The following is a 14,827-nucleotide window of genomic DNA, read 5'->3' on the forward strand; positions in this document are numbered from 1 at the left end:
CAATTTGTCAGAGGAGGATATTTAATGACGTTCGTCGATAAAAACTGACAGTCACATTATAAATGTTTAGATTCGTTAGGGCAGAACGACGCACACAGAGTCCAGCAGCATTTACGCAAAGTAAGATTCAAGTATTTGACTGGATCGTGTCAATCCATGTACAGATGCTCTTGTCATACAAACATTATTTTGTCACTAATTTCACACGTTTGCAAGGTTTATTTTCTCCTCCCCCAGATCTCCTCCCCCCTCTTATTCTTCTTTTCTCTCCATCTCTTCTCATTTCTTCAGTTTCTTTTGCGCTGCTTTCTTCTTCACCAGCTGTAACCGTTTCATGGCATTGAGCTGAGACTCTTGAGAAGTTGGCGCTTTGTCCCCCGGTGCAACCTTCGACCCGTTCCCATTGTTCCCGTTACCTCCTCCGTTATTGCCTCCGTTCCCCCCGGCGCTTGCCTGGGCGCTACCCGGGGAGCCGGCCCCTGACGAAGCAGAGCCTTTCCCTGGGTTATCGCTGCTCGATGAGCGGTTCAGTGGCTGCTTCCCCAGAGTCAGGGGTGGAGGAGGTTTCAGGGGCACCTGACTAGAGCCATTTCCGTTACCACCACCTGGTACCTTGGTACTCCCAGGTCCTGATTTTGCTCCCGCCAGTCCAGACAGCCCGGCAGGTTTTTGGCCAGAGGGAGCTGTCACGGTCTTGTTGCTCCCACTTGGACCCGAGGAACCCAGTTTGGAGCTGGGAGGAAGAGCAGCACTCGTCTTGGCTCCGAATGCAGCCCAGCCTGTTAGACCACTGCTTGAGGAGGAGCTGCTACTGGTGGGGGTGGCTGATGTTGCGGATGCCTGCATGAAATGAAAAACAGTCGCTATAATTATCACAGCACAAATTCAACAGATTTAATTAAGACACAAATACTGCTGTTGAACGCCAACAAATTAAAAGCCTGCTCGCAACTGTCGTTTGGGAGTGTGATGAAACCATTACCCAGGGATTTAAATATAGAGACTGTGCTGCTCTTCCATCATGACAAGACTCTGTCTAGTTATTTTCTTCTAATGTTTTGAGTCATTATCTTGCTGTAGGATGAAGCCCTGACCAAACAGTCTTTCTTCCCTTCGTGGACTGCGAAGGTTGAACTGAAATGCTTCACCAGCTTTTCCTGCCCTCATAGTTGGCTACTTTTTGCATTTACTGTAGCTCGGCCAACCGCATAGATAGCTTGTTAGCTTTGTCACTGTCACACCGTGAATTCAAGGATAGGATGGCCTCAGAAGGATCCAGCTGTTGGAAGCTTCATTTCTTGTGAATAAAAGGTCGCATTTTAGGGAGCCTTCAACATGAGGCCGTCTATGCAGCCCCTGAATTGGGACACATCCGCACAGACCTACGTCCTGAAGTACAGTATTGTTATAATGATGGATCGGAGGGTAGAGAATCAATTTGAGGATTTGTCAGTAAACAACAAAAGTTAGGACACCTGTAGGATTTGTTTGCATTAACTTTCAAGGTTTCAAATTAACGGAAGTGAACCAATATCTTAATCCTAGCAAAAGGAATATTCATTTTATCGGTTTTTGGTGACCATAACAAAAAACAGCATTGTTTTGTTTACCTTGGGGTAGCTCATTGTTTACCTGTGTATAGTCTAGCATGTTTATCAGCAAACTTACCTGCAAGCTATGCAACTTGAGCAACACTTTTGTTTGGAAAACAAACAAAACTCCCTCCCATTGCGGCTTGAATTAACATAATCAAATCACTGACTAAAGGCAAAATGTTTGCTGTCAAAATAACTTCATGGTGAATAAGTAAAAATGCTGGAAAGTTTTAAACCAAATTCTCTCTGGAGACATTACACAGCAGCAGAAGTCAGTGGTTGGCTCATTAAAGGTAAGTGTATACTTTCTGCTCATTTTCCTCTGCAGAGATATTTATGCAGTTTGCCTTTTAGAACAATTTTGTTCTAAAACCATAGTTTTCTCTCACTATCTACCAGTAATAAGGAGGCAGACTCCTAGTTTTCCAGAGTTTGACACAGTAGAACACATGAAACACAAGATTTATCACACGTGTTGGCAGAATGCTTGGTAAGCATTCACTTTCTCTCACGACACACGATTGGCATCAACACCATGTTGCATGCTGTTTAAGTCTCATACACACGACGGCCACAATGAGTTGACACTCACCTTCACTTCTGTTCTTTTAAAGGCCTGGAAGGTGCTGGTTGTGTCAGGTTTGGATTTCAGCTCCGTCTTTTTGACCAGTGTGTCTTTTACAACAGGCGCTGATGATGCAGAGGCAGGGGACGGTTTCTGTGGAGGTTTCTGGGCCTAGTGGGCAAACAAGAATAGTTTCAAACAGATAGAACTGGACCTTGTAACACAACTCAGTCCATCACCCACTAAGTGGCGATCTGCTACGAATAATTATCAATTAGATGTTGGAGTATAACTGATTTTCCTCACCATGCGTTTCATTTGCCTGGTGCAGCGGGCACAATACCACACGAGCCGTGGGTCGTTGACTTCTTTGTCTGTCACCTGGGGCTTGTGACAGTCCTGGTGGTACAGATTATGGCACTCTTGGCACTCCACCAACTGGTTCCCCATGGTGACTGTCATTTGTCTGACATAATTCAAAAGAGAGCACAAGAAGAAAAAACTAAATTATTTGAACCATATGTTGGGTCAACCTGACCTGAAGCTATTGCAAAAGGTAAAATAAACTTTAATTAATTTGCTAATCATTAACATGTACCTGCAAACCACACAGGCCAGGCCCATTTCCATGGCAAAGTCATCGGCGTTGGTCTCATCATAATCATTAATGTTTGGCAGGAGGTCTTTGCTTGTCTGAACGGTAATCGGGGAAGCGCGATTCTCCGGTTTCTCCAAACGAGGCTTTTTGGGAGGGTCCACCTCAGCCAACTCAACCCTGACCTGTTTGACAGTGAGAAAGACAGACGTCACTTTAGAGGCTGACATCAAATCATCACATCTTCAAAATGTAAGTACCAAGCACTTTATTATTATAGTTGTCAGTTTAAGAATTATGCATGTGTTTCTCGCTATTCAAGTAAATCTCTGGACTCAACTCTCTTTATCAGTTCTAAGCTGAATTGCATATACCTGCTTTGCAATACAGTGCTGTAGATCTAAAACAAACTTGAAAACCAATATATTATCTTGATAAGGGCTCTGAAATTACACATATGTACATTTAGTTTATTTACCTATCAATTGTGATTTAATCATGGCTCAACAACTTTCACAATTGATGCTGTACTTTGCAAATATTTTTTTTTGTTGTGGTTTGGAATTTATTATGGGATGTCTATTTTCTCCTAAGGATGGTATTTAACATACTCTAATCAAAAATATTTAAAAAAAAAGATCCTTTACCTTCTCAATGGGTCTCTTCTCTACCTCTTTTTTGATTTTTTCCGAGCTGGATTTGCTGCTGCTGCCACTGCTGCTGCTGGAGGACGAGGAGCTCGACGAGGACTTTGAGTCCTGTTTACTCAAGCTCAGTTTGGACACAGACCCCTTGGACACCTCTATGTCCTGAGGATACATGATAATAACACAGAGTAGTTAGAATTTTGTCGAATAAATTACATATAATGAAATTGAAAGAGAAAAATAACAATAAAGATGGTGGAATGCAAATTAAGTATGTGATGAAATCCCTTTACCTTTTGTGATGAACGATACGATGAGTCACTTCCTCTTGAAAGGGAATCCTCTAGTAAAGCTTTGAGTTTATCGACTGAGTCTTTACTCTTGGAGTGCAGGTAACCCAGACCCTTTAGGAAGATGGGATCCAAGTCCAGACTGACGGGTCCAGCCATGGCTTAAACTGGAAATCAGTCAATAATGTCAGATTATTAAATTCAAGGTTAAGGGTTACAGCTTCATGAAATATTACTGACATGTCCCTTCTAAGAAAGGTTTTGGTTTAACAGGTTGCTGATTGTAAAACATAGAATAGTTTGAGCTGCCATATGGACAATGGAGTGTCAACTGTGAGATAAGATCCTGACATGATACACATCATTGATTTTAGAAACAAAATGTCTCTCTACTCTCCTCAGACCTTTGCCTCATTCAACACCACACACTGTGAACAAAAGCCATCTGGACTCTGCAGCCTCCAAACTGCAAATCACTCAGTCTTCACGTGTGATTTGAATTTTCCTCTCTCACATTCAGCTGCACTGCTCATTTTTGGCCGGAAAACATTAAATAAAAAAAAAAACACTTTCCCCTCCACATGAAACATTTAGCAGGACTGAAACATTCAGTGGAAGCTGTCTCCGTGTGTTTCTCCTCGGGGAAGCCTGGCCCCAGTTCACCACCCACACGATCATTGTCTTATGCATTTAATACGGTAAAGAGAGGAGGACGAGGCTGGAGAGAATAAATACAAAAGAAAAACCACCGGGTGGAGAAAAGGAGCCTGGCTGTCCATGCTGATGCTCCGTGTCCTGCAGATTCACATCCGCTTTAGTGATTATTTCCCGTGTGTCGCTGCTTCCCTGATTCAGTCGTTCGTGTTTAATTCAAATCAAACTTCTGTATCGCACAGAGAGAGAAACAGAAACAACGCCACAGGAACTAAAGTTACCTCCCCCCTCTCTGCTGTCAGTTATAAAAACCAAAACAAACAGAATATCAATTCAAGCTTTATGACATTACCTCTCTCGGGTTTTAAGTTAAAAAAGAAAAACAGTCCCGTGCTCCGGTATTTTCGTTTGGTTGAACAGCTGATGGTCGATCAACGCTTCCTCAAAAAGAATCAACCGGGACGGACCGTTCTTCTCCGACGACCTGTGCAACCCTGAAATACGTCCGGAATGTACACGACCGGAAGCTTCCCTGCCTGGACTTTTCTTTCCCTCAAGATTCTTAAATAATATAATAATCCACATTTAAAAAACTCAATTATATGTGACACATGTATTGTGTCGTTAATGTTTTAACATACGCGTGTATTTACACGCCATATACACATTAGTATAAATCTGTATGTTGTGATAGCGGACAGCCGGTGGCGCTGTGGTGCTGGTTTTAGCTGTAGCACAGGCAAAGAAGAAGACAGCGTGGACAACCAACAGCGTGGGTTTGTTGAATTCGCCGGTGAGTGTGTGTGTTTGATTGTGTGATTGTGTGTGTGTGTGTGTGTATATATTAATGTCGAAAGTGTCAGTTTAGCCTACACCTCCAAGCCGCCATCTTTTAACTGCTCCCTAACCTCCTTGTGTTTTTACAGGTTATTTAAAAATGACGCACGCTGACGCAGAGCCCCAGCGACCCTCCCTCTATTTAGAAGTTTGTGGGCAAGGTGAGGAGGCTCGTCTTCCTCTGCACTCCTCCATCACCCTCTTCCTCCTCTCGTACTGCGGCTGCAAGTCTTTCAAAGTGTCCCTGGTCTCCTCCACGCCCTCCTGCTCACGGGCACTGAGGCAGGGTCTCGTACCGGGGAGTGTGGAGGTGTGTGAGGCTCAGCTGGAGGGTCTGCCTCAGCTGGTGAGGGGCTGTCGGCTCCCCGCTGTGCTGGATGGGACCGGGCAGCTGTGCAGGGCCGGACTGGCCGTGGTGCTGAGACACATCATCAACAAGACCCTGGAGGCGGACCCCTCCAGGAAGGACGTGCAGGCGCTGCTGGGCTTCAAGAAGACCTGCCTGAAGGCCTGTGCTGAGGTGAGGGGAGGTTATCCATGAGAGAAACATGAAGGGCCTGGATGATGCTACCTGGCTTTAAAGTGATAGTGATAATGAAAATTCTCTCATTGCCTAAACACCACTAGGCCGATGGAGGTGGTGGGTGTGAGTCCACAAAACACTTTTGGAGTTTCAGGGGTAAACAGCGTTGCAGCCAAATCCAATACAGTTGAAGTAACTGGTGACCACCATCTTCAAACGTAAAAGAAACATAAAATGTCCCCATACTGCTCCTGTGGTGTCATCCAAGTGTCCGTAAGCCCCCACGAAAATCACGTCTTCAGCCTAAATGTCCTCTGACATCATCCTCTGGAGCCGCATTAGCGTGTGGATCACAAAGGTGTAAATGTTAAAATCAGATTTGAATGTCGAGGCTTAACGTGGTCACCATTTACTTCAATTGTATTGGATATGGCTGCAATGCTGTCTACCCCTGAGATGCCAAAAGTGGTTTGTGGGCTCAAAAGCAGTGAATATACATTTTTGGGTCATATTGGCTGCTGATGACTGTCCCTGTTTGCAAGGTTCACGGAGAGGGGAGGTTATAGCTGTAAAAGGCCACAACTCGTGTGGTATCAGGAGCTACTTTATTGTAAAATGTCTACATTTTGGCTTTTATTGTAGTCACAGGTGATGGTGACAGTTTCTCCTCAGCTGCTCGTGTACAGATGTGTACAGTTGTAAATAGACTGGCATTAGAGCACATATTCTCGGTCAAGGCCCAAATTCAATCAAGCTCAATTTGTGTGTTATTTGTTAAACATAGTATTTATTACTACTTAAATTAAGATCTGGCCAGATTTGATGATATTTATAATATAAATGCAGGTCATTTCTAAAGTTCACTTAGCTTTTCTCAAAAATGTTCATCTACATGTTCAATCTGTGTTGATTTGCAAACATGTAATTCAATATACATGGAGAGTAAACCTTTCAATAATGAATGACTTAGTGTATTAGTTTGTTTACAATTGAGCAGCTTATAAACAATACATCTAACAAAGCTCATAGAAATGCTTCACAGCTTTGTCTGAATTTTTCCTAAAATTACACAGTTCTTCATCAGAAACCTTCGAGGAGATTTGAGCTTTTAATGTAAAGTATTTCAAGTGGTTCTCAAGTCTGCTCTTCTTCCTTGACTGATTTTAAATTTCAATCCCTCAAGTGATGAGCTGCTCGTCCTTCATACTGATCTAAAAGTGTTCCAGCACCAAATGACTTCTACTTTACTGGAGTGACCTCAAAATCTTTAAAAATCCTTTTTCTTATCACCATTCGTCACTCTCAGGTGAGCCAGTGGACCAGACTGTGTGAAACTGGCATCCCCTCCGCTGTAGAAGAGCACCTCCAGAATCCCACCGATCAATATCAGCAGCTGCCTCTCTCCATCCTCTCCCTGGAGCGAAGGCTGGCGGAGCCGGTCAAAGTCCACAACGATGACAAAATACGCCGGCAGAAACTCCAAGAGCAGAGACAGAATGAGAAGAACGAGTCGCCCGAAGTCCAAGCAGATGTGAACAATGAGCGGGAGCCTGGTCCGTCGCCTCAGGTCCCTGATGGACTGGAGCTCAGGGCTGCTCTGGCCAAGCTGTCGGTGGATTCAGTCCCCGCTGTGACCACCAGGGAGAGCTCTGAGATCAGGAAAGTGAAGACGGCAGATCTCCCTCCGCTGGAGCATTTGTTTGCTGAAGGCCTGTACTTCACTCTGACGGATGTGGTGCTGCTGCCATGCATCTATCAGTACCTGGTAAGAGCCTTGGAGTTTATGAATCATGTTTGAGGGTGTGGGATAAAATCAATCCTTGTGGCGAAGGACCCTCCTATCGCTGCCTTTTTATTGCCTTTTACTGCCTTTTATTATTAGAAAATTTGGATCCCTGAATACACGTCAAATACTCATTTGATTTTCATATGTGCCTCTTATATTTTCATTATTTTGACACAATATGATGTTTACAATCCCCATTAATGTGCCATAAGCAACAATTTTACATATTTAGTCTTTTTTAATGCCTTTATTATGATGACATGTCAAATTATGCATGACTTTTAGTTTTGACTCTCTGAGCAGACATCCAATCCACCTCCTTTCAGTTCCGTCCAGGCAGAAACCTGAGTTAAGAAGAGTCGCTGCATCACTCTTGGCACACGTTTCGCTCTCAAAGGTGGTCTGCAGCCACCTGGCAAGGAGCGATAACAGTGTATGGGAGAGTTTCTATTCAAATGCAGCAGGTTGAAATGCATTTCAATGACACTACTTTGGGAATGGGTTTCTCTCTGCAACAGATCAAGAATCGGTGGGTTGTTAGGATGACCTTTAAAACTCTTATCTTCCAGAGGACGTCAGAAGCTCACGACCATTTAGTGAATATTCATAACTCTTAATGGTTGCATGTTTTTAGGTAAAGTTAGTCGCAGCAATTGAAGCAACAGCAGCGGAGACCAGAAACCGAGAGCACCAGGGCTTAGTTGAGTGGTATATTATTATTGATTAGGAATGCTGCACTGTCTGGCACTGAAGTGGAGCTCAACCTCCATTTCACCCTTCAGCTGTCACCCAGCTATTCCTCAACTGTGGGAATAAACTGAAGTTCTCACAATGAGGCTTTTAGTAGTCAGCTGTGCTCCAGTGGTTTCCAGTTTCACACTCAGCCTAGCGTGTCTCCTCTTAACGGCCATCACTGTCCGCAACACATGCAGCCACAGCGGATCCTTTCCACTCCGCCCACTCGTCGTACTGCAGAGTGCCCCCATCTCCCTCTCTCTGTCTGCGTCCCCCTCTCTTTCCCCCGTCCTTCGCACACAGTGACACTGCTGCTCTGATCACGTCTCTGTTTGTGTCCTTACCCTCCCCACCTGCAAACGTTGTTTTGATGTGTTTTCCCGCCTGCCCTCATGTGTGTCCACCAGTGTGATGAGGGGGTTTTGGTGGAACCTGACATCTCGCTCCATTGGAGATGACACATCAGATGAGTCACTTAATCACTATTGTTGTTTCTTTTTTCTTCTTTTCTTTCCTCTCTTTGTCTCTGATAGTATTCCCTCCAAGCCCACGCTGTGAGCACTCTGCATCAGCTCCCCCACCTGCTGCGTTGGTTCAGCCGTGTTCAGGAGGTACCTGGGGTCCTTCGTGCAGCCAAGGCTTGTGGAATGGCTCTTTCCAACCTCCAAGTTCCCATGTTCATACTCCCAGGGCTGTCAGCAAAGGACAACCCAACTAGTCAACTGGAGCCAGAAGAAAACCAGGAGACGACGTCACAACTGCCTTTTGTCGGTGGCCCCAGGCCCACGATGACTAAACTTAAAGTAATTTATCCCAATTTCTTACTTATTTCTCATCATGCTTTACCTCTCTGTGTTCTCCAAACGTTTTGCTTGAATGCAAATGCACACATATACATCCATACTAATATGTGTTCCATTTTAAATCTCTTCGTCAACACAAGCATTTAAGCTCTGCCAATTCATACTGGGCATGTGCGTACCGGTGTAAACAGGAAGCAGATGGCCTACTCTCCAGTACTCTGGTTGCTTAGTTACAGAAAATACTACGACTGAGAAACAACAATGGTGAAAAGTATCATGAGGGTTTTTTTTCCTTCGGGCGACGACGAGGTGGAACCGTTACTGTCAGTGTTTACAAAGCTTCTGCCTTCACTGCTGATAGTCGAGTCGTGACTGATAAAAACAATCAGGAAGAGACTACGGCATCATTTCCAAACATCTCAATATCTGACCGTCCAGACCAGTTTTCAAACTAAAACGGAACCAATAGCATTTCCAAACTTCTTTGTTTTAGGCGATCATAAACTGTGGAGTAGTACGGACAGCAAGCGTAAACATAGCAACCATGATGCGTTTTTAAATCTAAAACGTAGTAGTGTGGATGTAGCTTCTGACTGTAAGTTAAAGCTGGTGTCTCCCATCGTCCCTTCACAGCACAGATAGACGGCGTGTAGGCTCCAACTGGTTGTTAACCATTATCCCTATAATTTCACGCCTCAATTTTCTGCTGATTGTGCCTTCAGGAGTGTAGTTCTAAGTTAATGTTTTGTCTGCTGGCTGACTTTCTTAATTGTTCAAATTCTCATCGTTCTGTCAGCACGTTTACACTAAGTGCTTTCAGTCACAGGATTAACAGTTTAAATGGGCTGTTTAAAGGTCTTAGGATGCTTGTCTGTGGGCACGGTTTTCTTCTCACAGACGTTGTTTGTATGACATGGTTTTATCTGTCAAGACAAACGAACAAAAAAAGTGACCATTCTCAAAAAAAATGTAAGAACAGAATCTGCTTTTAAGAATAGTGTTTTACTGCCCTCACTAAATTTTAAAAAGCTCACTTCAGTATTCTCTGTGGATCCTGTTGCCACTTACAATAGTGCAGACAGCGCACATTCAGCTTTTCCTCATTTCAGGTGCAATAAAAACAAAGAATCCAGTCCAAAACAAAACAATGTTTTATAGCCAGACTAAGTAGTTTCTAGTAATGGCTGAAAGTCTTAGTGTAAAGAGATAAGACAGCACTCAATACTAACATAATGTGTCCACACTCTGAAAATGTAATTCCCTGAGCAAGCATTGGCAAGACACACACACTCACACATTTATAACTTTCTCAGCTCCACAGCACAGCAAATATTGCCGCTACAACATTATTTGGACTAGCTTCTTCAGCAGGAGATAAACAAGCCCGGCTGTTTAAATGGAGACACTGACTAACCTCTCAGTGCTGAGCCTTCAATCTGTGCTCTTGGTCTTGTTGCTCTGCTCCCTCAGCAAAGATATTTCTGTGATTTCCTGCTGGCTAAGTGTCTTTAACAGTGTGATATTATGTGACGGGAAGCAGGCAGAGGGAGAAAGCTGTATAAAAAAAAGAAAAAGAGAGAGAGTTTGAATGAGACTGTGAGCTGGGTGGTCAGGATGGGCTGTGTCTCAAATGTGCCATGTTGCCGGATGAATTTTAGCGAGGCAGCCACAGATGTGCTCAAATGACAGTTTTCATGGCACGGTGAAATCAGACATTAGAACCGAGAGGAATGCGTGCACACACGCAGACACGCACACAATGGCCACCATTCTTTTTTTTCCCTCGGAGGGATTATAAGGATGGCTGCGTGTCGCCACCACCATGTCTGCAGTGCAGCTGCCTTGGCTAAAGTGCCTGTGTATGGCCTCATGCATATGTGTGTGTGCTAAGGGAAGTGCGTCGTCTGACATGGTGACACGCGATCCATCACTGCCGCTAACCAGAGGCACCGGGCTTATCTTAATCCATTATCCACAATATAAATGGATCATAAAATCCTTTCCTCACATTAGTTAACGCACACAGATGCATGCCAGTCAAACTGCTTGTGCGATGACATGCAGACACACGACCTGTAAACTAGATGTAAACAGAAGTGTAGCCCTGACACCGAAATGCAAGATTGAAGCCTTTCTGCGATTACTGACAGGTCTCTTGATGATATGAGACAACAAGCTAATCTAAGTTAGCAGTAAAAATAGGTCCTGCTGGAAGAACAGGAAAGCCTGTGTTCCAGAGACTGGGATTACTGAGTGTCTGTGTCTGTTCCTGTCGAAACTGCTGCACTGAAACTAGCCATAACTATATATGACAGGTTATATTCTTAGGTAGTACGATAGTTTTGGTCCAGATGAATATTTATAATATAATATTCATTGATAGCCATTAGGGAATCATCTCTCCCAGATCATTTGTTATTGTCGTGTCAGTTTCCCACATTCATTTCAGCTTTAGAATGGGACTGATGCATCTTGAAATGTGATGTGATCTTTTGATGTCTCTGATCTTTTAAACCACACTGTTGCTGCTTCCTCTGCAACGTGAACTGCTGTGGCAGATCCACTTGATCTGAACTGCTGCTCCCGAGCGTGTTTTCAGGCTCTAACTCTCAACCGTGTGCTTAACTGATGTTATCATCTAGCAGTGAAACATGCTGCCTTCTCCAAAATGATGCCTCGACATTGCACAAACCATTTTACTGGAAAAGAGTATATTAATGATTTTGATAAGTTTCATCCATCCTACTTTGCACAGAGATTAGGGGTTTATAAATGTAAAGCATTTTCACAGTCATCGTTTTAAATGTGCTACTATATATTTTGTCTTATCTACATTTTTGTCTTATCTACATTTTTATCTACACTTTTTAGTTAAAGTCATTATGGCCCCCGGCTGCAGCCACTTTGTGACTTGATGGAACATCTTAAAACTGGATCACTTGTTTAGATTAAATTAGTCCTGGATTTTTGCAAAATCCCAGTTTTACTTAATCTCTTTAGGAAATTGACCTCCCATGCTTTCATCCATTGACAGAAACAATTAAAGTCAGGTCCATTGCAATACATTTCTACAGAGCAGTTTTCTGAAATATATAACCATGGGAAACTGGGTGTTTTTGACAGTGTCATAAAAGGTGCAGATTTCATTTGGTCGTTTTGAAGCTGTAATTTAGTTCTCATTTGTTGGATTGATTTTTATGGAAAAGTGTTTCCAATTTCTTCTGCTCCTCCATTTATGCAAATGAAGTCGCACAAGATATTAGCACAGAGTATTTTCTCATGCCGGAATGTCACATAACCCCACACAGTACAGTTACAGTATGTCATAGCTACTGAAGTAGCGATGCCAGCAATTACATATTTTGAGTAAATAGTGTTTATTGCTGGGCCTGTTTGTTCAAATTGAAGTGCCTCATACGAGTCTGTGTTTCAGTTTTTTTCAGTGTAAATCTTCAAGTTATTTATATACTGTCCATTGTAGATAACTAGGCGTGGGGGCGATGTGCTATGATATTAGGTATTCAAACAATTTTTCACTGCCACTGTACTTTTAAAATACAAAAGTCACTGGTGTTTTTTAATTTTTTTATCATGAATTAATACACTGCTGCCTACAACAATAGCAGAGTTGTAGTGATAATTAAATGGGAATACACGATATATAAGCACCATCATTTTCACAACAAGTAAAGGCTAAATTTAATTAATTAATTAATAAATTAAATAACATAATAACATCACCTTAGTGTAATAGTATTCAGTTATTTGTAGATACTTTCCCAATCTCAGTATTATTTTCCCTGCACCACACATCCCCTTCATGGTTATTACAATTGAAGTTAAGGCAAAAGTGCAACAGTCAGAAACATTTTACCAAAAGAAATGTTTTAACATTAACTTGTTTCTGTACGTATATTAGTTTCCTTCGCCTGACTTTATAGCTTGTTTCAAAGTATTGAAGTACTCGTGCAGCCAGCCCACTTATTAAAGAGAAAGACCAGAGTACTTTACCTTGTCTGCTTTGTTTCTTCAGTATTTCAAGTGTCTTGGATGTACAGGTGTGTGCACTGTACTGGAGAACTTTTGTTCTCTTGTGAGAGTAATAAGTGTCCTGGTGTGGTAATTTTCCTCAGGAGAGGAATCACAGCTTCAGATCAGTGTGAGGAAGGTAATAAAGGGCTTGTTCAGGAGGAGCTCTTTGATTTGCTTCATTTCAACCATTTGGACCACAGAACCTCAAGGCTGTGGAGGGGTTTCTATGGTAACCTGTGTGTCTGTGCTTGTGTGTTCCTCCCTTAGGAGAAAGGCATCGAGGCAGTCTTCGCTCCTCATCCTTGCCCTGCCTGGACCCTCCCATGGGACAGCTTACCAGGAGCTATCAACCCCACTGAAGGTAAAGTGGAATCGCCGCCTTGTGGCTCCCCCTCCTCTTCCTTCCTCTTTTTCCCCTTTGCCGCTCTGACCTTGCACTCTAATTTTTTAGTTTTTTAAATTGCTCTTTGTTTCATCCAAATACATCACCTCCTATCTGCATTGAAACCTCCAGCCCCAACTTTTTATCTGTATGCCCATACATCTCTCCCTGCTCCTCCTTTCACCTTATTACATGGCCAAAGTCAAAACAAATACTATGGATAGAGTACACGGAGCAATGAGTGAGGAATGTGCATAAATGTTTGCATAAAACCTTTCCTTACTGCTGTGCCATGGTGAGTTTCAGTGGCACCTTACTGCCCTCCGCAAGAAAACATTAGCGACTGACACATGAAGAGGCTTTCTATCCAGCCTCAGCTGGATGCGTTTCCCCCCATGAGTCCCCTCTAATGAATTTTAAAGTGCTTATCTCGATGTGTTATCCTTCTCCTGTTCTGGGGGGTGAGAGTGTGAAATAGGTCTATGACAGAAACACACTTAGCACCACAGAAACACACGAAACCGTGCACACTGAAGGCACAAACAACTAATGTGCAACATCGAACTTGTGCAAATGAGTTTGTGGATGCTGATTGCAGTCATATTTAATTGCAATGGGTTGTTGATTGCTCCCCCAGGTGGAACGGGTGAAGCAGATAAAGGAAAAATGTTGTTTCTTTCTCTTTCATTCTAATGTCTGCATTGTTTGTATTAGTGAGACGTGTTTGAAGCAGCTGCAATAAATCAGTGTTGTTATTATAAGGAAATAGAGGAGCTCGATAAAGACACATGTACGCATAATAGGAATATGTAGATATTTCCTTTCCACTTTATCGTTGTTTTTTAAATTAGTCCTCCTTTTATTTTCACTTATGGATATTATTGCAATGAGCAGAACTTCATTCTCATTGCTTATTTCCTCCACTCATTTAAAAATAATAACACAAGAAAATGGACATTGGACATTCCAACATATGGTGTAATGATTCATTTCCTCCATCTTTTGGCCCATGTGTTTGTGCAGACCAATAGCTTCCACGTCATTACAGTTATATCATGTCGGTGAACTATTACTTAGAATCTGAACAAGAACACAAAAACCACATGCTCAGAAAATGTGAAAACATATACCACAACAAAACCACTGCAGAGATGACTCTATAGGAAAACCATGTTATTGGTCCATCTCTCACTCAGTTTGATATTCTTTTTACTTAATGTCTCCATGAAAACATTTTTCTTCCAATAAATAAAATAAAAAAACATTTGCAACTTGAATAGCACTCAGTGCACACACCACCACCTAGGCCCGACAGTCCCCTTGAATTCAATCAACCTGCACCAAGTTAGACACACTCAAATAATCAGTTCCTTAAATGTGCCT

General features: G+C 42.7%; 2 protein-coding genes across 3 annotated transcripts in view; one reads left to right on the top strand and one right to left on the bottom strand.

The window, feature by feature from the left end:
• Positions 1-3: 3 nt before the first annotated feature.
• On the bottom strand, positions 4-4,857 carry ints12 (integrator complex subunit 12). The gene is made up of 7 exons (XM_034602142.1): positions 4,699-4,857; positions 3,696-3,859; positions 3,403-3,564; positions 2,759-2,940; positions 2,467-2,626; positions 2,188-2,331; positions 4-840 (listed from the first exon to the last, which is right to left on the bottom strand). Exons 2-7 carry the CDS (start codon positions 3,849-3,851, stop codon positions 280-282), a joined length of 1,365 nt encoding a protein of 454 aa, XP_034458033.1. The 5' UTR covers positions 3,852-3,859; positions 4,699-4,857; the 3' UTR covers positions 4-279.
• Positions 4,858-5,061: 204 nt separating this feature from the next.
• Positions 5,062-14,827, top strand: part of gstcd (glutathione S-transferase, C-terminal domain containing) — a 43,077-nt gene continuing 33,311 nt past the window's right edge. Inside the window, exons 1-5 of one of the 2 annotated variants that reach the window (XM_034589071.1) lie at positions 5,062-5,139; positions 5,273-5,703; positions 7,013-7,471; positions 8,761-9,030; positions 13,330-13,423. In XM_034589071.1, the coding sequence (XP_034444962.1) occupies positions 5,284-5,703; positions 7,013-7,471; positions 8,761-9,030; positions 13,330-13,423 (1,243 nt within the window). In that variant the 5' untranslated portion in view covers positions 5,062-5,139; positions 5,273-5,283. Of the gene's footprint in view, positions 5,140-5,272; positions 5,704-7,012; positions 7,472-8,760; positions 9,031-13,329; positions 13,424-14,827 lie in introns of those variants that run through there. The other variant, XR_004614346.1, reaches the window with a different exon arrangement.

This window comes from Hippoglossus hippoglossus, chromosome 1, assembly GCF_009819705.1.
Source record: "Hippoglossus hippoglossus isolate fHipHip1 chromosome 1, fHipHip1.pri, whole genome shotgun sequence".
Lineage (NCBI taxonomy): Eukaryota > Metazoa > Chordata > Actinopteri > Pleuronectiformes > Pleuronectidae > Hippoglossus > Hippoglossus hippoglossus.

Bases quoted from the DNA above. Each gene is read 5' to 3' on its own strand.
- ints12 (XM_034602142.1), bottom strand. From the start codon at position 3,851: ATGGCTGGACCCGTCAGTCTGGACTTGGATCCCATCTTCCTAAAGGGT. The intron at 3,565-3,695 runs GTAAAGGGATTT...ATGTATCCTCAG, and splicing joins CGTATCGTTCATCACAAAAG to GACATAGAGGTGTCCAAGGG. The intron at 2,627-2,758 runs GTACATGTTAAT...GAATTATGTCAG, and splicing joins CTGGCCTGTGTGGTTTGCAG to ACAAATGACAGTCACCATGG.